The sequence below is a fragment of the Eptatretus burgeri genome, chromosome 14 (assembly GCF_056783735.1).
Source record: "Eptatretus burgeri isolate ZD-2024b chromosome 14, Ebu_testis_v1, whole genome shotgun sequence".
Lineage (NCBI taxonomy): Eukaryota > Metazoa > Chordata > Myxini > Myxiniformes > Myxinidae > Eptatretus > Eptatretus burgeri.
In genome coordinates, this window is record NC_140974.1 from 25,639,021 (window position 1) to 25,662,776 (window position 23,756).

General features: G+C 42.6%; 1 protein-coding gene across 1 annotated transcript; it reads left to right on the top strand.

Moving 5' to 3' along the window:
* The first annotated feature begins 3 nt into the window (after positions 1 to 3).
* LOC147012824 (ATP-dependent DNA helicase DDX31-like) lies at positions 4 to 23,560 on the top strand. Its single transcript, XM_085854081.1, has 20 exons — positions 4 to 127; positions 261 to 640; positions 1,251 to 1,326; positions 1,694 to 1,737; positions 1,907 to 1,977; positions 2,182 to 2,246; positions 3,504 to 3,548; positions 3,675 to 3,716; positions 14,908 to 14,972; positions 15,706 to 15,825; positions 15,935 to 16,041; positions 16,243 to 16,484; positions 16,771 to 16,941; positions 17,105 to 17,164; positions 17,432 to 17,482; positions 18,555 to 18,694; positions 18,802 to 18,871; positions 19,923 to 20,031; positions 20,149 to 20,305; positions 20,712 to 23,560. Exons 2-20 carry the CDS (start codon positions 306 to 308, stop codon positions 20,791 to 20,793), a joined length of 2,052 nt encoding a protein of 683 aa, XP_085710207.1. The 5' UTR covers positions 4 to 127; positions 261 to 305; the 3' UTR covers positions 20,794 to 23,560.
* Positions 23,561 to 23,756: the final 196 nt, after the last annotated feature.

The window sequence follows — 23,756 nt, forward strand, 5'->3', positions numbered from 1 at the left end:
TCTGTGGTTTTTTGTTGTTGTTGTTGTTGTTTGTACGATCAAGGTTTCAAGGAATTCCCTTTCACGAACTCGACGACGGAAGTAGAAGGCCCGTCGTGCCCGTGGACGTTACAAATGGACTGGTCAGGTGGGAACCGTTTTTCATCGAGGATTTTAAATCCTTTCATCCACTCATAATAATAATAATAATAATAATTAATTGTGCGTATTTCCGGAGATTACAGTTAAGACCGAGTTAGTCCGATTTGTTTTCCTCACAGAAAAGTGCGAATTTCACCACGTGAGTGCGTGACGTCACGGTCAACATGGCGGACTCCGACATCCAGATTGGGATATGCACAGAGCCGGACCTCGTGAGTGGACCCGTTGGAGAGGGGAGAGCTTGTGTTCGAAGAGTGAGGAAAACGAGGATGTGGCCGCGATTCACCGAGGATGGAGACGGGGTTGAGGCCGGTGGAAGGAAGAAGAAGAAGAAGCTTGGTGGTGGTGGTGGTGGTGGTGGTGAGGATGAATGTGAATATGAGAGCCATGATTATAAAAAGAGACGAAGACTGGGTGAGGGTCGAAATCCCAAAGAGAAGCTTCCTCCGAAGACATCGTCCCTCTTTAAAAACAACCCCGACGTGCCCTCAATATCCAGGTGGGTTCCATGGTTACCTCCACTACCGAAGGTGGAGGACGTTGTGTTTTCACCCCTTTCTGTTTGTTGTGTGCAGGAGATATCTGAAAAAGTTTCGGACGGATTGGGACGACATTTGGTGGACAGGTTGTGTGTGTGACGAGGAAGAATTGATTCGATTTTGGTGAGGATCCGGATCTGGATACGAGAATTATTTAATTTTTAAAGTGATTCTTCACCATTGAGAGAGAGGGACAACAACGGACATCGTGCTGTATAACATGACATGAGAAAAAAAGTATTGGGAATGGATATGTTCTCGTGGATCAAGCATTACGTGGCGGAGGTATGCTCTCTACCGAGTACCCTTCCAGTATATCTTCGTATCCTGTCATTTCCCAACTGGAAACACACATGACATTAGGAACATATATATATTACGTGCACATATTTGGTGGAAATCATGTATTCACTATCGGACGAGCGCAATCTACCAACCCAAGACTTTCCCGTACGTAGTAAGTAAATGACAACATACTTTTAAATCGACCTCTTTGTAACTTTTGTATTGGACAGTTAGTCAGTAAATCGCAGCATCCGTTAACCATATTATGTTCCTGTTTTTTCCCAGACAACCAGTAGAATCTCCTCAAGAGCAGATCTTCACTTCTGCCTCGATTTCCAGTGTTGATCTGCATCCTTTCCTGGTGAGTTTTCAGTTGTATTTCCTCTCAACTCCGATCCTCTCCCTCCCACCTCCAACCCCGGGTCTCCAACGTCCCTCCCCTCCCCTCCAACGTCCCTCCCCTCCCCTCCAACGTCCCTCCCCTCCCCTCCAACGTCCCTCCCCTCGCCTCCAACCCCGGGGTCCCCAACGTCCCTCTCCTCCCTTCCAACCCCGGGGTCCCCAACGTCCCTCCCTTCCCCTCCCAACCCCGGGTCCCCAACGTCCCCCTTCTCCTCCCCCAACACGTCTGTGGTTGATTAAAGCATGCTCATGCTCATTGCCCACCCAATATTTGTGTCTCGTATACGAACTGTTGATAATGTGCAATTGTTTACGACTTTTCACAGGAATCTCTGCTTTCCAAGGACAGGGGCTTGACTTGCTTGACTTGGTAAGAGTTGTCTTTTTGTTGTTTTTTTTTTTTACTCCACAACTGCTTGCCATCAGCTGCATGCATCTTCTCTTTGCATTGCAAGTGCTTGTTTGAGAAAAGGACACCGGGCCATTACGGTCAGTTGTTGATGCTTGAAAGATGTTAAGCAAGCTTCCGATGTTCGCAGTGTCCAGAAATGCTCCATTCCATTGCTGCTACAAGGAAAAGATGTTCTAATACAGTCGCAGACAGGATCAGGTATCGTAAATAATGCGACACTGGATTTCGGCAGTCACTTCCACCACACTGCAGGAACCATGTTTATGTCGAGGATCCATTGGATAATTTGACGAAGTAAAGATGAACCATTGAGCTGTACTGGTATTTTTTGGTTGTAATAAAACTGATTGTGTAATGCTGGAAAGTACCAAAAACAGCTAATGATTCTTTGTGTTGATGCAGGGAAAACGTTGGCATATGCTCTACCTCTGGTCCATTCCCTGCAAGCCGTACAACCGAGAATCAAGGTGTCAGTCTACTTCCAAACGATGCTATACCTCTAATTTCCTTGTTCAGGCCGAAGGAAGAATTGCTTCCATGTTTTAACTGCCTCAAAAATTGCTGAATACTTTATTGCGGAATTGTTATCTCGTGTGCATGAAATCAAAATTGTGGTTAAGCAATTGGTTCACTTTGTCTGCAGAACACTAATGAGACCACCAATCTGAACTCGAGCCTGCAGTTTCGCAGTAATTTGGCAAATAGTTCGGAATCTCGTCCCGAGTGCGCATCCGCACAGAGGTAATTGTTTGAGTCTGGCGGGAAAGAAAATTGAAAATCATTCCAAGTGGGCAACGTACTGTCTTTAAGGATTTATGGACGTCGTACAGCACACAAACAATAGGCACGAAGAACTAGTGCTACGTGTTAAAAAATGCGGTGTAAAAGACTGCATCAACAGCAGTAAACTTCTGAATAACTTTTTTCTTTTTCCATGGACTTGTAAAATTGTTGTTTTATTTCGATTTAATTACATAGTTGAACACTGCAGAATCCAAATCACATTCTTGGCACTTTGAAAAACCTTCCGTTTAGCAGTACTTGGAGAAAATATTACGCCATTTTACGTCATCTCGACCAATCAAATTTGCCGCTCATTCTCTCAGCCTTGAGGAATATCGAGGGTGAGACAAAAACACCCTTCCCATGTCGTTTTCTATCATGACTGCATGGGGGTAAGGTATTCTATCAATTTTCTAATTTGTTTATGTTTTAGTAAACGATTTATTTTATTTTTTTCTAACACAGGTGGAGGCCATTTAGCCCATCATGCCTGCATGAACACCATACTAATTTATCTACACAAGATCCAAGGAAGAAAAAGCAAAAAAGTTTTGAATTAATGAAATTTTTTTTTTCTTTGTTTGTTTTGAGTTCTTTTTGTAGTTTTTGTGTTATTTTTTTTTCTTCCCTCAGGGGAGGGTGCATGGGCTTGGTTAAAACGCACATCAACCACACAACCCACCTTGACACGACCCCCACCAACAGCACTCCATATCCATGCACACAATCACCCAACAATCACAATCACCCATATTATTTCAAAACTATGAGTGCTTTTTTTTTTTCTTTTTCGATATGTTCCCTTCCTTTTGTGGTTATCATTCTCCCTTCATTTTGGTATAAAATGAGCAATTGTATTCTCCTGTGCTACTATTATTTGGAGAGCTTGAGGAGGGTGAATTGATGATCATTTCAAAATGCTGTTTTTGCATTTTGCGCAGAGAAGCGATGGACCATATGCACTCATAATTGTACCCACACGGGAGGTGAGTTTGTGTTCGATTACTCCGTTACATACTGGTTATGCTACGTTACATGTTTGTTTGACTCATTCCCTCCACTAATCTGGCCATCTCTCTTTCTCTCTCCCTCTGCTTTTATATTCTTAACAGCTTGCGCTTCAGACTTACGAGATTGTCAGGTGGCTCACAAAGGTACGGATTTGAGGACACGCATACCATGAGCCATTATAATCCACTAATCCCGATGCTTTACGTCGCCCCCTTCACTTGCATTGTGTAATCAAATCCAGTATTGTAAATTGGAATGTCATTTTAATTTCGTTTCTTATGAATTATGGACATTCTTAAAAATTATTATTTTAAAACACTTGTTCCTTTTTTGGACAATGTTTAGTTATTGTGCTGGTGACTTGATTACCTCCACCATCAAAGTTGGACAGAGGTTTTGTTTTCACTCCTATTTGTCTGTGAGCAGGATATATCAAAGGATTCAGACAAAACTTGGTGGACAGGTTGGGTGTGTCAAGGACGAATTGATTCAATTTTGGTGAAGATCTAGATCCGGATACGAGAATTTAATTTTTTTTTTTATAACTGATTCTATACCATTGAGAAATGGGGTCAAAAAACGATTATATAGCATGATGTTTCAAAAAGTTTTGGATGGATTCGGCCTAAATTTGGTGGATGAGTTGACTAAGTGACGAGATTTTGGTTAAAGGGGAACCCAAATGCAGTTTATTAATTTTTATTTTCTGAAAACCTTTGAGCATCATTAATGACGGTCTAATTTTAATTTATTTTTTTGCCAATCACAAAGCGTCGAGCCCAAGAATGTCGATTTTTCTATTTCGTCAGTGACATCACACCCAGAAGCCATATTGATCCGAACGGCGGTTTACATAGAGAAATGTTGCATGTTGAGCTCAGATTCCGATAGATTCCACCGTCGTTAGCAACACTGATTGTTCTCAGAATGTTGAAAGTGATCAGTGGAATTTTGACACGTCAAAAAAAATGAGCAGTGGGGAAAAAAATTATATTTTTCACGGAAAAAGACACATCATTTCTATCTTGTGGGGGTATCAAGGGATAGATTCGCGTTGAGGTGGTCGATGTTTGGGTTCCCCTTTAAGGTGCAGATGCAGATCTGGCCTATCGGTGGGATACAAAACGTAAAATGTTCAGTATGGTGAAGGTATGAGCACAGCAGAGTGCCGTTCTAGTTGGCCCATGCACATGAAGCATAAAGTAGAGTTAAGCGATTAGGTTCACTGTCTGTCCTGTCTGTCTGTCCTGTCTTGTCTTGAACCTGTCTTGATCCTGTCTTTTATGCACATGAAGCATAAAACATTTTATGATTGAGGAAAAACTTAATTTCCATTGAATGTTGCATTTTGAACACAAATCGGAACGTGAACCTGTACTTTAACAGTACTTTGGCTTTGAAATCTGCCTGATTGCGCATGCGCAGAGGGGAGATTATTATTATTTTTTATCTGGTGTTCTGCACTTTTGTTTTCTTTTTTTTTTAGGAGGTTGGTGGCAGGATTTGCACTCCGGCCACCATAAAACCCTTCACTTCGCAAACCACAAGAAAAATGCAAAGAGAATTGAAAACCCACTCCGTGCGAGTACCTCTTGTCCACTTGCCCTTCACAGGGAAGCTCATCGGATGATGGGATTGGGGCAAAACCTTCAGGACCCCCACTCTTTGATGGGAGGGTAACCTTCCCGGGTCAGATTGTGGTAGTGTGTGTCGGGGTGTTGTTGAGGTGTCGTCCACCAGACGGCGGTCTCCTTGGCGTAACTTGAGGTGGTCCCTTTGGGTGGGTGCCTGGAATGTCCTATCCCTGAGAGGATGATCATCTGTCTCTGTTATTATCTGAGCTCAAGTGTTTGGACATCGGTATTACAGCACTCTCTGAGGTTCGGAGACCGAATTGCGGTGAGATCATGATGGGTAGTTACACCTACCATTGGTCTGGTCGCTCTGATGGTTACCATGCCCAAGCAGTTGCTGTACCTGTGTCCAATAGCTGACTACAATGATAATTGTGGGAACACCGGTCAAAAAGCGTATTATGAGATGAAGGATTCGTTATTCCTTTGGTGTCGTTTCCCTGGTTGCTGTATATGCTCCGACTGAGGCGAGTGATCTCACCGTGAAGGATGCATTCCATGCCACGCTCAAGTCTGTGGTTGATCAGTGGCTCAGGCGAGATACTCTTCCAATCTTGGGGGATTTCAATGTGTTGATTGGAACTGATAGGGATGGTTATGAGACATATGTTGGTTCCCATGGGTCTGGAAATCTGAACCAGAATAGTACTAATTTCCTTGACTTTGTAAGTTGGATGTCGGGGTGTTACTATCCCTATTGCTGACCCTCCAATAAACTGTAATCCACCTTCGTTTGTGGAAAAACAGGCTGCTGTGAACCAGTTGAAAAGGGTAAAAGCTACTGGGATTTGTGACATCGATGCTGAATTTCTCAAGGCTGGTGGAAATGCTATACTCATGTCATTGCATGCAGTTCTGTGCACTGCTTGGAACACAGGCATCATCCAAACTGACTGGAAGTGGGGCCTTGTTGTCAATCTCTGGAAAGGGAAGTGTGATCGCCAGGACTGCAACAACTACCGAGGGGTGACGCTCCTCTTAGTGTCGGGCAAGGTCTGTGCTCGGATAATTCTTGGTAGGGTTTGTCACCATCTGCTTGAGCACCAGCGCCCAGAGTAGTCAGGCTTTACACCAAAGAGGTCAACGATTGACCGTATCCTTGCCCTTCGGGTCCTCGCCGAACACAGATGAGAGTTTCGGCAGGGGCTGCTTGCAGCCTATGTTGATCTCTGTAAAGCGTTTGATTCAGTGAATCGGGATGTCCTCTGGAAGATTCTTGGTCTTCGTGGAGTGCCACCAAAACTGATCAATCTGATGTCTGAACTGTACTCTGGTACTGAGAGTGCTGTGAGATGTGGTGATACCATCTCTGACTTATTTCCAGTTGTTACTGGAGTTCGTTGGGTATGTACTGGCCCCCACACTTTTCAGCGCTTGTATGGCTTGGATTCTGGGGAGGCTGTCAGAGAGATCAAGCTGCAGTGCATCATTTGGGAATGTCAAGATCTCTGACCTTGATTTCACAGATGATGCAGTCATCTTTGCGGAGACTCTAGATATCCTTTTGGGGGCCATCTAGGTGCTGAATGAGGAGTCTGAGCTGCTGGGATTATGGGTTTTGTGAATCAAAACTAAGATCCAGGCTTTCAATGACATCTTGGATGCTGCTATCATATCTGTACCTGTTTGTGGTGAGGATGTTGAGGTCACAGAGAGATTAATTTACCTTGGCAGTGATATTCATGTCTCTGCTGGCTGTGAGCCAGAGGTCAATAGATATCATGGTCGGGCATGGGGAGTCGTGGATTCACTGGATCATGGTGCGTGGCGCTGTTGGTAACTGTGCAGGAGGATGAAAGTCAAGTCTTCAGGTCATTGGCATTTCCAGTCTTGCTCTACAGATGTGAGACTTAGACTCTGAGCAGGGATCTGACGAAGACTTGATTCCTTTAGTACCAGGTCTCTTCGGAGAATCTTTGGCTATCACTGGTCGGATTTTATATCCAATGAGTAGTTTCTGAGAGAGACTCAAGTGAGATTTGTTACCTGCATAGTCCGTAAGCGTCGGCTGCAGCTGTATGGACGTGTGGCTCGTTTTCCTGTCGCTGATCCTGCTCACCAGATTCTCTCAGTGAAGGAGCCTCGCGAGTGAAGGGGGCAAATGGGTCAACCACGTGCCTCGTGGTTGTAGCTGATTGATTATCATTTCAAGTAGAAGGGGGTGGGCCAGGCATATGCCTAGGGGGATGGTCAGATGGAGGCCCCTGGAGTATTGGTGGACAGTGGATGCAGCGACAAGCTGCTCTGGCGCATGCTCCCATACCTGACCTGACATGCATGCCTGGCAGGCAAAGAAAATTGGAAATCATTCCAAACAGGAAATTTACTGTTTTCATGGAGGTCGTAAAGGACATGAAGAATTAATGTAATGGATCGATAAGGTGGTGCAAAAGACACTATCAACAGTGGTAAAGTTCCTGAATTTTCTTTTTTATATGACTTGGAAAATCGTTATTTTATTTTGATTGAGTCTTTGGGATATCCTCAGGAATTTCTCGCACTAACACTGAAGTGTGTGTGTGTGTGTGTGTGTGTGTGTGTGTATGTGTGTGTGTGTGTGTGTGTGTGTGTGTGTGTGTGTGTGTGTGTGTGTGTGTGTGTGTGTGTGTGTGTGTGTGTGTGTGTGTGTGGTGTGTTTGTGATTGTGATTTGTGATTTATGAGTGGTACGGAGAGAGAGGGGGGATTGGGAAAAAATTCCGGAAGTTGTGGCGCCAAGTTTAACATCTATCCTCGGGGTGGCATAAATGTTGATTAATCACCCTGCCTGTGAAGCATTGGGATGACAGTTTATAGCTGGGTTGAGATTCGAACCAAGGCTAGACGTCTTTGAGAAAGCGTGCATACCTCTTGGCGATTGCCATGGTATGAGGATTCATTGCTTTGTTGGCACTGAAACCATTTTTTCATTTCTCTCTTGAACTCTTAGTTCACTTGTCCTGTTGGTTACTCATTCTTATCCTCTCATTCCGGGGAAGTCTCCACAGAGAACCAAGCCATGGTATCACAATGGAATCTTGTCAATATTGAAGCTTTTTGAGCGCTTGCCAAGTTGCTGAAGCACTTGAGCAAGGACTCCAACAAAACGGTTGAAACTTAAAAAAAACGTCAAATTTTCTTCTACTAGTATGTGCCCGTACGTGCGTGGCCGTACGTGCAAAAAAAGAAGAAAAAAAAACTTTCAAACCGCTTGCCAGAAACAACACACTTCCCTTTCCTTCGCTCTCACGTGCCCGTACATGTGTGGCCGTTTCAGCTGCACGACGCCTTGTCACGCGTTCAGTGTTGTCTGCCAAGTGAGCAGTTCGTTCTTCATCCGTTTCACCTGCATGACGCCTTGTCACGTGCGTAACGTCGCGTGTCAAGCGAGCAGCTCGTGCTTCGTCAGATTCCATTGCGCATGCACGACGCGCAGCTTCGTTCCTTCGCTGTCATAAACGACGACTGGATTGGGGCATTGTGTTTAAGAAAATCGAGAAAGAAAGAATACAGTAAGTCGATACATCGAGAAAGAATACAGTAAGTCGTCACTATCCGGAAGTCCAGAAGTTAAGTCCTGAATGTCTGGAAGTTCGCATATCGCAGTTACGATTATTCGCAATTTAGTTTTAATGGCCAATTATTCAATTAGCGCCAACGTATTTTGCCTTTTCGCAATGTCATCGCAAGGAAAAACACAAAGAGAAGAGAAGAGAAAGAAAAAAAAAAATACTTTCAAACAAACACACAGGCCGTTCCTTCGCTCTTGTAAATGACGACTGGATTGGGGCATTGTGTTTATCTATAAACTCGCATAAGAAATTGAGAAATTATTAGATTACAGTAAGTGTTCACTATCCGGAAGTCCGTACGTTGTAACCCGTAATGGGGAACGCGGCTGAGAGTCTCTTCCCCATCGGCCACGCCTACGCAGCAATGTGTCTTGTCATTGGTTGGTAAATAAATGGCCATAACTTGGGAAGCACTTGTCTGATTAATATCAAACCTTGAAAAGGCACATTACTCAGGTCCCCAGCAATATAGCTGGCAAGTTTCAATTAGATTGGACTAGTGGTTGTCGAGAAACAGCGGTTACACACACACACACACACACACACACACACACACACACACACACACACACACACACACACACACACACACACACACACACACACACACACACACACACACACACACACACACCTGGAATTATAGATAGATGTATCTATCTATGTTGAAGTGACGGGTCATATAATGAAAGCAGATCACACAAAAAGGGAAAACGTCATGTAAAAAAAAAATATTGCACACCAATTTCAGTGGGCAAGACAACGTGGGCCCCAACGCTGGCGGCTGGGGTCTCAACTTTGTACGTCGATCGATCTATTCAGAGTGACAGTGAGAGTACTTTTGCCGTGCATCACCATGGCTTGCAAATGAACAACCATGCATCTTGTCAAGTGCTCGGCAAGTGACTTAAGCACTCGAGCAAGCATTCCAACTGTCGTGGAAGAAATTTCAATTTCCACTGAGGTTCAGCATACAAAAGAGAATCTTTAATACGTACGTATGGGAGACATCACCATCAATGAACTTCTCTCAATAAATGTCCAAGCAGGGATGAGTGGGGGGGGGGGTGGGGGGGTGGAGGGGAATGATTGACAAACAGGATAAAAGAGAAACAAGTACCAGTATATTCAAGGTACACCGCCCCCATGCCAAATAAATAAATCCTCCAGTGCGCGACATTGCCGCCGTGCAGCACGTGGTGACGGAATTAGGAGGGAGTGATGTACGACTTAGGTGAATGTGTACAAATGATAAATCAAAAATACCCTTTATAGCCAAATCACTTGGTCACTGTCATGTCCAAATATCAGCTTCCTATCTCAAAAGGGGCCTGAGATATTGCCCACATGAGAAATAAAATAAATAAGTTTATTAATAAATTGATGATGATTAATTGATTAATTAAAAAATAACATTTTTGCCAAAGAACATCTTCACTTTTATCCCCAAATTTCAGCTTCCCAGCTCGAAGGATGGCTGAGATGTCGCCCGGACAAACAAACAAACGGAGTGAAAACTGAGTACTCCCTTCCTTCGGCGCCCGGTGATGACATCATGTATGGCCTGGATATGGAATTGGGAAGGAGCAGTGCACAATAGCCTTTCGTCTGGGAAGGAGTAATTTTCTCAAAGCTTATGTCGGATAACTGTTTTTACCCACTGGGAAAGGAGTGGAACAGGGTTGAAGCAATGTTGGTCCCAGCAGGCATGGCCTGAGTACAGCCAATAAGAACAGAGCATAAACAACCCCTCAAGGTCCCACAGAGTTCAGTAGCACAGACAGTTGTGCAGATCAAAGGAGTGAATAATTACTTCGGCATGTTCTCAGCATTGATAAAGAACAACACTGCATTCCGATATTATGACCGGTGCCGCCATAGGACTTTGGCAGCTTTTACAATGCCCGTACACAAAAAACCCATGCTTTAATTCTTCAAGTTTATGCACTAAATAAGAATATCTAAAGTTATATTAATTATTCATGTAGTAATTGATATATTTAAGCTTCCCTGAAACTCATGTTACATTTCCAGGTAATTATATGGGTTTAAACATGGCTAATCATCATCAATGAAAGTATATGTATGTTTTACAAAAAGCAAATGTAACAGAGAACATGGATAATAATTAATTATGTTTCCAATGGAATCCTCTCAACTACAGCATATTACACAAGTTCAATTCATATTTTTGTGAGTGGTGGGATCAATGCCTTTATTCACTCAGACCGATAACAGATGCTTAAAGAGGAAATCCACTTCCACATAACTAAACCGTTTATAGGAACGGCTGGCTTGGCGAGATGATTGCTAATGGGATACACCTGCAAAAACAAAAAGATCACTGATTTATTAAAATGTTCAGATTTCTCTCCAGATTTCGACACTTATTTAGGCCACACGTTCCGATCCTACAAACCGAAATCGTAATTCGATTACATACTTTAATTTGTCCTTGAGAGGTCGTCGTGGAAAATCGCATCTTATAAATGCGTCAAATCGCTCCAAGCTCCTGACTTGAAAAATATAGCACTTACAAAATTGTTGTATGTAGCGATTCGGAGGTATGACAATCAGGCATTTGATAAGAGTGAAGAAAGTGGAAAAAAAAAACCCAACAAATTTTGAGCACTTTATCGTTAAGAAACCGTTGCGGCTTGTTCCGAGTCAAGGCATTGTTGAGCAGTCACCAGGCCAAAAAAAGGTGAATGAAGACCACTGTGAGGGAGAGTGGGTGGGACAAGAGGCTGACCAAGGATGAAACTTTGATAAAGGATATAATTAAATAAGGCCATTAATTATCTTCAAAAGGGATGTTTTAATTCACCAAAACACCCAATTTTCATTCATGTACTTCCTTGGAGTTCCCTTGGTATGCATGCAAAGTTTTTCATGGTGTTGGTGTTATGGAGGAGACACACACACTGACAGACTAACTAACACACACTGGCATTTATTGTTATCGAAGATGCTTTAACTGCAGAACACAAATTGCCTTTTTGGAAATTTAAAAACATTTCCGTTGAGCAGTACTTGTTGGATTCTGCATTCTGACAAATATGGCGGCGCATAGCGTTGTGTTACCATAACTTCTCTTTTGTATTTTTCATGAATAAAACAAACGTAGATCATGCTCAGAAATGCCAAGCAAGAGTTTAAAAGACCCTTCCCATGTCCCTTGTTTCTCAAGACTGCGTGAGGTGAAGTGTCTTAACTATTCGTTTTATTTGTACTTGCAGTGATCCAAGACTCATGGAAGAGCTTGTACATGTGTTGCATGCAGGACAAGGACATTGCATCCATCCATGTTGTCTCATAGTTGTAAGACTGTAGGATTCAACAATTAAATTTACTGTTCGATAAGAGCAAGTACAAAGCCTGGGTTGCCACTTTTCTTGTGTTCATGATGGAGGCAGGAATTTGTTATTTCTTCAGTGTCAGTGATAATTTATATACTCTTTGCAAAATAATCCATGGGATCTTTAACATCTGCCAACGACCAGTCCTGGAAGACTCATCCTCCAGCTTAAGGGGCTGTCACACCTTGACGTTTTAGCCAGCGTATGGCAAGGTATCAAAATGTATGTAAAATGCTGGCGTATGCTGAACTATTGATGTTTTTTTTAAGTTTTGGGCATATAATAACGTGTTGGACGCATGCATAACGTACACAGAACGTTTCAATCACATATAGATAACTTGTACCAACGAATGCTGAGCGTGTTGTTGGCGTTCACAACCTATGCCCAACGATAGTCTAACTTATGCATAGCACGCGGCAGCATATCGCCGACGATCACGTGGCGTAGGCTATTCATAGGCTGCGGCTCGACGATTCAAATCATAACCGCACTAGACATCGAAGTGTGAAGCCGCTGTCACACCTTGATGTTTTAGCCAGCGTATGCCGACGTATGAAAAATTTGCCGAACCAAGCTGGCACACGTCGGATATGTTATGGGTAAGTTTTGTATATGTTAAGAGCAAGCTGGCATACGTCGTACGCCGAGTACGTCGACAAATTTTCAGCGTGTTGAAAATTTATTGACGTACTCGGCGTATGACACACGTTCCGCATACACTGGCCATAAGTTGTAGGCACGTTACGCGATCGTTGACACACGTCGACACGCGTTACTTGTAAGTTACTCATAAGTCGAAACACGTCGAGGTAATGGTTAGCGTCGGTGTTCCAGACTCCCTGGTTTTTTATCTTGCCAAAACGAAGTTTTTGCAAGATATGTTAGTCAGCTTGTATGTTTTTTTTTTTTTTTTTTTTTGTCTGTAATCACATATAAAAAATTCTGCAGAGCACAGTTATCATTGGAAATTTTTGTAACTTCGCATATCAGAGGCCTATAGAGGTCCCTTTCAGTGCATAAAATTTTGAATGTCAAGGTCACTTTGTCGCAAATCAGGGGAGTCGACGAAACCCTTATTTTTTGAGTAATTTTAATCGAATCGTCTCCAACCTTTATGGAATGTAGTATATGGTCTGGCGCTCAGCTGATTAGTTTTTGGTGGCGATTGGCCTTGACCTTCATGGTTCGCGCCTGAGGTCAAACATATTTGATCCCAATGTCAAATTTTCAGGTTTTAGGAACCATATCGTGTAGTACCTCAAGTTGAACACCTCTGAGTGCTTTCTAGATCTGTCAAGCTTGAGACATTATGACGTCATTTGGTGATGTTATGAGGCAAACACATATTTTTCATGGTTACTCTGTGGAACGATTCTCATCGGAATCTGTCGTAGGCAGATATTCCTCAAGGAGTCGCTCCTGGTGGATAGCAGCTCTGTTCACCTCAGTGTGACCTTAAAGAAGTCACATGTGGTCACCTTTTGGCAAGATACGGGTCGCCCTGCGGGTGACATTGGTTTTTTTTTTTGTTGTTTTTTTTTCTTTTCTTCGGTATGACGGTGATGTTGACACTTCGATTTCTAGTGCAGTTATGATTTAAATCGTTGAGCGGCAGCCTATTAATTAAATTATATTATAACCGCACTAGAAATCGAAGTGTCAACATCACCGTCATACCGAAGAAAAAAATAAAATCAAATAAAAACCAGGGAGTCTGGAACACTGACACTAACCATTACCTTGACGTGTTTCGACTTATGAGTACCTTACAACTAACGTGTGTCAACGATCGTGTAACGTGCCTACAACACGTTACTCATAGGTTAGAAATAAGTTTTGGGTACGCTAAACATTACCTCGACGTGTTTCGACTGATGAGTAACTTACAAGTAACGTGTGTCGACGTGTGTCAACGATCGCGTAACGTGCCTACAACTTATGGCCAGCGTAATGCGGAACGTGTGAGTCATACGCTGGCATACGTCGAAAAATTTCAAGCATGGAAAATTTGTTTAACAGCTCGGCGAACTACGACGTATTCCAGCGTGCTCTTAACGTATACAAACTTACCCATAACGTATTCGACGTGTGCCAGCGTTTTAGCCAAATTTTTCATCCGTCAGGCATACGCTGGCTAAATCGTCAAGGTGTGACAGGGCCTTTAACATCCTCCCAATGGATGGCACACATCGATCCCTCATCCTGCATATGTAACACCAGGGTGACAATTTATAGCTGCGTCAAGATTCGAACCCAGGCTAGACAGCTTAAAGGTGAGTACATGGATGTACCTCTAAGTTATCCTGCCAGCCCACAAAGACATTATTAGACATCAATGTGCTTTTGGATGCATTATGTGGACATGAGTAGACAATGAACAAACACCTCTGTTTGATGGCATTTAAAACTAGTTTGTCTACATCATGAATCGAGGATGGGAACATTAACAGGACAACGCTTTCTTCAACCAGGAATTACTCGAAGATCACGTTCAAAAATTGATCGCTTTGTTTATTTATCTAAAAATCTCATCTTCGAATAACTCGATTGATCTTGAGATCTTGTCGATAGATAAATAGACAATCTGACAAAGCATAGTTTGATTTCCCCATAAAGGAGTCTTAAGACCAACTTCATCTTCACCATAGAGTTAATGGAAGACTAGATTTAATTTTGTTTGGAAGTTGTCTACTCCTCTCGTGCACTGTACCTTTAGCCTGTTTCTCCGAGTTAAAAACTTTCTCCCTTTCTGACACCCCACTATCCAACCTTTCTCCTCAACTCACAGCCCTTCATACGATTGGTTCCTGGTGTCCTCATGGGTGGAGAGAATAAAAAGTCTGAAAAAGCAAGGTGCGTAAATAGCACATTTTAACATTCTTTATATAATCTTTTTACGGCTCGTCGTGAAGTTTGCACACAAATCACACGGAGGTCATAAACTCCAGTAGATATTGGATTACTTTAACTTGAATTGCAAGGACATTAGTAGACGATGGACAAACCCGTATTTTAACCTGGATTACTAACATTGTGAGCTGGATGGAAATGCTAACGGTCCAAATCCTATTGCTGAATATGTACAAGAGAGATATAAACTTCGGTTGTGAAATGGTAATGTTGTTGGCTTGGTTTCTTTTTAAATCAACATGGTAAATGCTGCTTAATGTGACCCTTTTGCCACCCCCTCCCTCAATTTTCCCACCCCCAATCCCCTTTCAATCCATTTCATCCTTCCCAGAGCAGTTATCCAATGATGCACATGACTGCTTGGTATTTTGCATAATCCGCATCTTTCCTAATTACCTTTTGTTTTCTTCTTCTCATGCCTTCTTTTTCGAGTGTTTGTTTGAGACCGACTTTGTTGCATGCATTGTTTTTGATACAAATGCAATTCGTTTTAATACATACTCCTTGGTTAACTCATCTTAACTTAAAAAAATTAATACCTGTAAAGCATAAAAATTAAACTAAACTATTTTATTTGTGTCAATGTGTGATAACTTCCAGCATAGAATAGGATGGATGGATGGACGAGTTATCATAAATAAATTGGTTGCCATGGTAACGAGCAATTTCTTCGTAGGATTCGAAAAGGTATCAACATTTTGGTGTCGACGCCTGGCCGGTTAGTGGACCACTTAACAAGCACTGCTTGTCTGGAATTTTCTCACGTGCTTTGGATGATCCTGGATGAGGCAGACAGGTCGGTGATTGTATGGATCTGGGAAGGGGGGAAACCATTTTGGATGGCATGTTACCTAAATAGCTTGTTCTATATAGTGTTTCCACTTTTTCTTGTCCATTCTTCACAGGCTGTTGGACCTGGGGTTTGAGAAGCATGTCACCACCATTTTAAACAGGGTGAACCAGCAGAGCCCAAATCACCAGTCTGTTTTGCTTTCGGCCACACTAACTCGGGGTGAGGTTGTTTTATAAAATTTATTTTGTCCTTTTGGCACCATCTCGGTGGCGTAATGGTTAGAGCATCTGCCCTGAGTCTGGGAAGTCAGTGGACCTGGCGGTTTGAACCCAACCTCGACCAAATCGTCCCAAAGACTTTAAACATGGTACTTGCTGTTTCCTTGCTTGATGTGTTTTATCTCCTTGTCGGTCTTGACAGGTGTATCACAACTGGCCAGCATCAGTTTGAATTCTCCAGTCACCATCAACATTTCTCAGAGGCAAGATGGATATAATGAGAAATGTCCTGGAATAGCTGAAATAGCTGGAAAGCAGAAAGCAAAAGGTGATGACGACAACGAGCAGTTTGCCGTTCCTGAAGGACTTTGTCAGAATGTATTGGTTGTACCCACCAAGTTGCGACTTGTTGCCCTCGCATCTTTCTTTATCTCTTGCTTCAAGGTATGGTCACCTCTTCCCATGTTCCTCACATCTCTTCCCTTCACTTTTTATCCTGACTGCTTTCCCTCCATCCCCAATTGGTTTATATAATTCATCCTCATTTCTGGTATGTCATACCTTCCCACGTTTTTCTTATTTGTCCTCATGCCTGCTGCTTGAGGATCCCTCCTCAATCCCATTTTCATCCCATTATTTTCACCCTTATTGATGGCAATGTTGCCTCTTCCACTCAGCATGTCTTATCCTGATACACAATTGATTCTCTTTCCTTTCATATCGATGTCAGAGAGGTGAAACGAAGATCATTGTGTTCTTCTCAGCATGTGACTCGGTGGAATTCCATCACTGCCTCTTCAGCAACATCTTTGGTGATGCTGAGCTCTTGGACCTTAATCCAGGGATGAGCTTCAGTTCTGAGCTTTCTTGGCTGAAGCTGCATGGATACATGGCACAGAAGGTATGATCGGTAAACACCATGGGCCTGTGAAATGGCTCTTGTCAGGCATCAACGTAGGAATTGAAAGGTTATGATGAAGAATGTTTCAAAGCATTGTGGGTGACTTTGTAATATGAATATTTTTGATTGTTATGCGGTAAAATGAACTCCTTGTGGTGAACAGGAGCGAACGGAAGTTTTTCAAACCTTCACGGAAGCGACAGCTGGCATTTTGCTGTGCACGGTCAGTTCTGGAAATTGCATGATGTCACTATCTCTGCAATGCGATAATCAATCTTCTTGTCTGAAAGGAGGACACCTTAAAATAATGCTGTTGTTGGCCAATGTTCTTAACATTGTCATAAATTATTGAGCTCGGGCTGAAGGAAACAGGTTGCTTTCACATTGATCTTGGTTTGAAACAGAATCCCACATACGAATTACTGTAGCGTAATATGATGATGTGCAATTTAATTAACACACTTCATGTCTGCATCCCAACTACCTCCAGGATGTGGCAGCAAGAGGGCTGGATCTACCTTGTGTTAATTGGATTCTGCAAGTACGTATGGTGATGGGATGGCTGGTTCAGTGATCATTCTGTTTGGAATATTAAAACGCTGCATACACGCACGCACGCAAATTTAAACTCCAAATCAAAAATAATTCCCGTAGTTTTGACGTACAAGTCGAATTGGCTAATTTCCCCATTTTTTTTCTTTCCTTCATTCATAGATAAATCGATTTGGAGTATAAGACGAAGCTAGATCAACTACGGTAGTTAGCAAAACTGTCATTCAGTCAGGACAATGGAGGTGTGAATTCCTCCCTGACACTGTCGCAATGCATCGCTGCCTTCGGTAATTCCAGGGTCGTGAATATTCATGAGTTGTTTTGTGCATATACTTTGAGGGACAACCTTTTGGATAAATTGGAATGTAAATCGTTTTTTCAACATGTTTGTTGTCATCTAGAGGTATCGTATTTAAAACGAGCTACATTTCTGGCTCGCACCATATTTCCTGTGCGCAACCATATTCCTGACATTTTCCTCGGCGAACTTAACAATTTCCCACTTCCAATTTAAAAGCTACCTTGTACGACTTATTTGACTTTCTGGAAGGCATTTGGAGATGACGTCATAAAGGTGGATACGTGTGATTTGGATTGATAGGGCTGGATCAAAGTTAATCAGTGAGTGCACGCTCATTATTGATTAGATAATTTTGCACGCGTCATTGAGCGGATTAACATTTAATTGCTCACGCAATTGGCCAATGTTCCGGGCAATGATTTCTGTAGTGTGTTTTAAATCAACAATTGTACAATTAATTTCAGAAAATATCACACTTTGCAATGTTGGTTATTGATTAATTATTTATTTTTCCCCATTTATGCAATTCGATGTCTTTAAACCATAGATAAGTCAATTCTGAGTACAAGTCGAGGGAGGCCCGAACCTTTGGGCGGGAAAAAATTGTATCGACTTTTATGGCGAAAAATACGGTACTCATCGTTTTGAGTGCTGGAATCAAACTGTTTTTGTGATTGTAACATTAATTTCTGGATTAAATTTAACGGACTTTTGCATGTTGACCCCAAATGGTTCTACCTTTGACCCCCTACCGTGGCAGTATGACCCTCCAATCTCAGCCGCAGTCTATGTCCACCGTGCAGGCCGAACCGCTCGGGCAGGCAGTGAGGGTGGCTGTGTATTGTTCCTGACTCCAGTGGAGGTCAGCATGCTGGATGAACTCTCTTCCCACGGCATCAGGTGACTAGTTTGCCACTGATGACGGCCAATAGTTGTTAGGATAAGGAAAAAAAAAAGATTGTGCTAAATTTTCCACCAATGTCATCTCTTTTGACCTGTTTTAACAGCCTAGAGGAGCTCAAAGTTGATGAAGTTTTGGAGTCTCTGCTACAGAAAGAGGACTTTGTTCGTGGAAAGGTGCAAGTTTTGCCTTATTTATTTATTTCCTAAAATGCATGGATTTTTTTCACCTTGCACTCAAATCCATACTCAGCCATCATCATCTCCATTCCCAGGCTTCCTCACTGGAAGCCCACAGCCCCAAAGAAGCCGGCCATTCTGACCGGATTCCTCCAGAGATCGAGTAGCGAAGAAATGTTAGATTGTTGACAGCAACTTGTAATTCCTTTAATTTTCCAATTACAAACCATGGTTTATTCACAAATTTTGTTGTCCAAACCATCCAGTGCGGTTAATACATGAGTGTGACTTGTACTTCGCCTGGTGGTGTTAATTAGCCCATCCCCCGCACGGCGGAAGACGGGGTTTTGCAATGACTTCTATACGTGTCTGTGTGTGTGTATCTGGGCCATAACCTTTTTACCATCTGAGCTTTTGTCATCAACTTTTCAACAAAGCTTTGTAATGAGAATATGGATGACAAATGAATAATTTTGTGAAAATAATAATAATTATTACCTCTGCCACTGAAGGTGGAAGGAGGTTGTTTTCATCCCTCTCTCACTTTGTTTGTTACTTGTGAAAATCGAAGATTTTTCAAGTGTTGGTCTTGTGCATTATTCTGTGTCTGTCTGTCTGTCTGTCTGTCTGTTTGTTTCTATGTCAATCGCCTACAGGTCACAATTTTACAACGATTTTTCACGAAAATTCAGCACCTGGTAGATTTCGTCATAAGCAAGAAGCCGATTATTTTTGAGGTCAAAAGGTGGTAGGTGCTGGAGGTGAGGAATGGCCATTCACAGCCAGCCAATGGGACCATAATCCAAACGCTAGGGAATTTGGAGGTTTTGTAGTGTGGGCCATCCTCATTGGTCGTTTTGCGTCCACTGCTAATCCCATGAAGAACATGTCTCATTGGGATCTCAGCTTTGATCTCGGTGGTGGTCGTTGGTTGCCGCGGGGACGGTCGCCCCGGGGCGGTCGTTGGGTGCCGTGGGGATTGTCTCCTCGAGGGTGGTCGGCGGCGGATGTCTTTCTCTAACTAGTCAACCTTTTTTTGCCCCGTCAGAAACGTGTTGTGACATGGGACATCACTCGGAAAAGGGCGACAGACTTGCAAGTGCAGTTTGAATCATTCACCGCCTCAAAGCCAGCACATTTGCAACAGGCCAGGAAAGGTGAGGCCAAAGTGGAAATGTAAGGGTGGAAATATGAGTTGAGAAAGAGGTTTTTTTGGAGCAAGAGTGGCAGATAAGGATGAAAGAGTTTATAACTGGTACATATATGTGGTGCAGCCTTTCAGGCCTACGTTCGGGCCTATGCCACATTCCCGCCATCTCTCCGCCATGCCTTTAACCTGAGATCCCTTCATCTGGGTCATGTTGCAAAGAGCTTCACTCTTCGGGAGGCACCAGGGGTTGCATGCAAGACCATCGTGAAGCACAAGGACAGGTACTTTGGGTTTCGATTTATTCTCTTTATTTTTCTCCTTCCGTCGCTCTTCATTTCACTATTTATTTCATTTCACTAAGGTCGCCCAGCATTCCTGGAATGGCTCAAGCCCTGGCATATTGCACAACAACTAGCCTGTCATTTTGACCTTTATTGACTTGCTGTTTGCTGTAATCGAGTAAAAAAAAAAACTCGATGTATGCAAGATATCCCTACTTTCCTACTCACTTTTGAAACCATGAGTTGAATTTTTCTCTTTTGTCTCTGACAGAAGGCCTTGTTCTGTCATTCTTCAGACATAGTTCTCTATATTGATCTGTTAACATCATTTTAACATAAAGTGTGGAGTATTTATTTATTTATTTATTTTCCCTTCCACCTTGACTTCATATTCTTTTCTTTCCAGGGTTGTTAAACAGCCAAAGAGGCTTAAACACAAGATGGACCCTCAAACCCTCATCTTATCTGAGTATGCGAGTGGCCTTTGAGGTGAAAAGCAGTTAATATGCTTGATCTGCGATCTTATCTAAAGCTACATTTCAACTTGTATTGAGAGGTCACTGCCTGGTTCATGGTGTGCACTTCATGATTATTCTGTCCTGTTGTTTTACCAAAAAGAAAAACATGTCCTTGAAAGCACCACTGAGCCTTTTTATCCCCCGCCGCATGGCGGAAGGGGGATATTGTTGTCGTCCGGCTGTCCGTCCGTCCGGGGTCCGTCAACATTTATATCTGTGAGTGTGATAACTCATAAACTATTTGCCATATTGATTTGAAATTTGGGTCACACATGTACCACCTGAAAAGGAAGAACGCTATTGATTTTGGGTGTGGCCGGATCCAAGATGGCCGACTGTGGCGGCCATCTTGAAAAAAAAAATGTTTTTTATTATAAATGGAAAACCGCTTATCTGATTTCAATTATTTTTGGTTACTACGTTCCTCACCCCTGGGGAACTTTTTCGAGATGATGACCAAATGGTGTCTTGTTTCCAGTTCACCTCTCATTATCTGGAATATGTATGACATTTTTCATTCATTGGCGGGGGATTCCCCATCTCTGATGGTATATTTTACTTACTGTGATGATATCATGGTTGTATCGGCATCGTATTGCATCCATTTATCCATCTGAGGTGGAGCAATTGTTTTATGAGTCTATTATTCTTTGGATTGGGTGATAATTATCGTTGGGTTTTGCTCACACTTTGGTATTGTGATTCTGAGAGTTATATCATGATCACACAACACATGCTTTGGGCAGAAATCTGAGTAGATTTTCTGTTGTTCCTTTTGTTTGGTTATGTGAGGTGTTGCATTTATTTATGCATGCATACGGGACTGGCTTCGTTTGTTGTGTAACAACGCCGCAAGCCAATGTGGTGGATTTTATTTGGCACAGAATTGTAATTGAAAATAAAGACCCCAGCCGGCGTCATTTTAGCAAAAAGGTTTAAGAAGACTCGGCAGTTTGACGTGCCGACAAGCCAAGATCGTACTGCAGCAATGATCATGTTGACATGATGTCATGATGCATCGATGATACTGCACACCCTTGGTTATGATGCTGCAAGGAAGAAGGTTGTTTTTTTTTTCTACAAAGGCACAAACCAGGAACTGTGTGTACGGCATCATAAGCGCTCGTGATGAGGTAACAAACGATCAGGTCAGGTCAGCTGCCATGGATCACCCATCCGGTCGTGTGTCCGCTAGCCTCGAACATTATGTAGCTCATTCCTGTCTGGTGTAACAATCAGTGGTGGATTGGGCAGAGTTTGTCCAAGACTCAGGTGTTGGTTCATTCTTGTATTTTGGGGAAAGCATTGAGGCTACTGTTTTAATCGCTACCCTTTTCACTCAAAAGTGTTGTTAAAAGCTTTTATGTACATAGATACATACATATACTCTTGGTGTACAAAACATTAGGATCTTCATCTGGGTCTTTGCTCTTTCCATAAAATAGACTGATCAGGTGAAGCCAGGTGAAAGCTATGATCTCTTTTTGATTACACCTGTTAAATCCACTTCAATCAGTGTTGATGAAGGGGAGAGAGACAGGTTAAAGAAAGATTTCTAAGCATTGACATAATTGAGACGTGGATTGTGCATGTGTGCCATTCAGAGGGTGAATGGGAAAGACAAAAGATTTAAAGCGCCTTTGAACAGGGTGTGGTAGTTGGTGCCAGGCACACCAGTTTGTGTATATCAAGAGCTGCAACGCTGCTGGGTTTTTCACGCTCAACAGTTTCCAGTGTGTATCAAGAATGGTCCACCACCCAAAGGACATCCAGAAAACGGCTCATTGATAAAAGATGCCAAAGGAGGCCGACACAAATTGTGCAGTGCAACATTGCGGGCTGCAGTTAACTGACAGTCTAGTACAACATTGGTGCTGAAAGACCCATAAAAGAATGCACAACTCATCGTACCTTGACACAAATGGGGAATGGCAGCCGATGACCGTACAGAGTTCCACGACTTTCAGAAAAAAAACAAGAACCTGCGGTTACAGTGGGATAAAGTGATAGATGGATAAAACCCCTGGTTAAAAGTGGAGCAACGTTTCAATGCCACAGGATATCTGAACATCATTGCCAATCAGGTGCATCTCTTCATAGCAGCAGTGTATCCATCTGAGAATGGATTTCTTCAGCAGGATGATGTTCCATGAACATGACTGTGAATTCATATTACTGCAGTGGCCTGCCCAGTCACCAGATCTCAATCCAATTGAGCATCTGTGGGATGAGAGTGAAGGAGCTATTTGGAGTGGAGATCCATGACCAGCCAACTTGACATTGTGAGAAGTATTGGAGGCAACAAAGGCCAACATCCCTGTGGAACACTTTCCACACCTTGTAGAGTCCATGCCCTGACATTGAGGTGGTTCTGAGGGCAAAAGGGGGTGCAACTCAATATTCCGAAGGTGTTCCTAATGTTTTGTACACTGAGTGTATAAACAGTATAGTATGCCTATCCATTGAAATATAGTGAATCATTCCCCATAAGTCATGCCACTTGTTTTGTTGACTAATTTACAATTGTTTATTTTGAGAAGAAAAAAAATTGTACAGTAAAAAAAAAAAAAAGTTTTCTATCTCGGAATTTAATAGTGAGCGATGCAGATCGTGGTTAAAAATACTGAATTTGTACAATACAGAGAAATGGATGATTTATTTGATTAATTCAAAAAGGTCATTGTTTAATAAATAAACAATTATTGAAGTACTCCAATAAAACAATTTCATATGGTGATCTGCTGATGTTTCGCTCTTTAACCTTCATCGGAGCAAAATAGAAAGGAAATCGGGTGGGGGTTGGTGAAGAGACTTCTGTGTTCTAGCTCCTGGAGGAGCTAGAACACAGGCCATCTGGGCACATTTTCCAGGATGATTTGAAGGGATCATCCAGAGGTCCACTCACTTCACACATTCAGTGATGGACCGACCAG

Excerpts from the sequence above, each read along its gene's own strand:
- LOC147012824 (XM_085854081.1), top strand. The coding sequence starts at position 306 with ATGGCGGACTCCGACATCCAGATTGGGATATGCACAGAGCCGGACCTC. Across the intron at positions 641-1,250 it reads GACGTGCCCTCAATATCCAG|ACAACCAGTAGAATCTCCTC; the intron begins GTGGGTTCCATG and ends GTTTTTTCCCAG. Across the intron at positions 1,738-1,906 it reads GGCTTGACTTGCTTGACTTG|TGTCCAGAAATGCTCCATTC; the intron begins GTAAGAGTTGTC and ends CGATGTTCGCAG.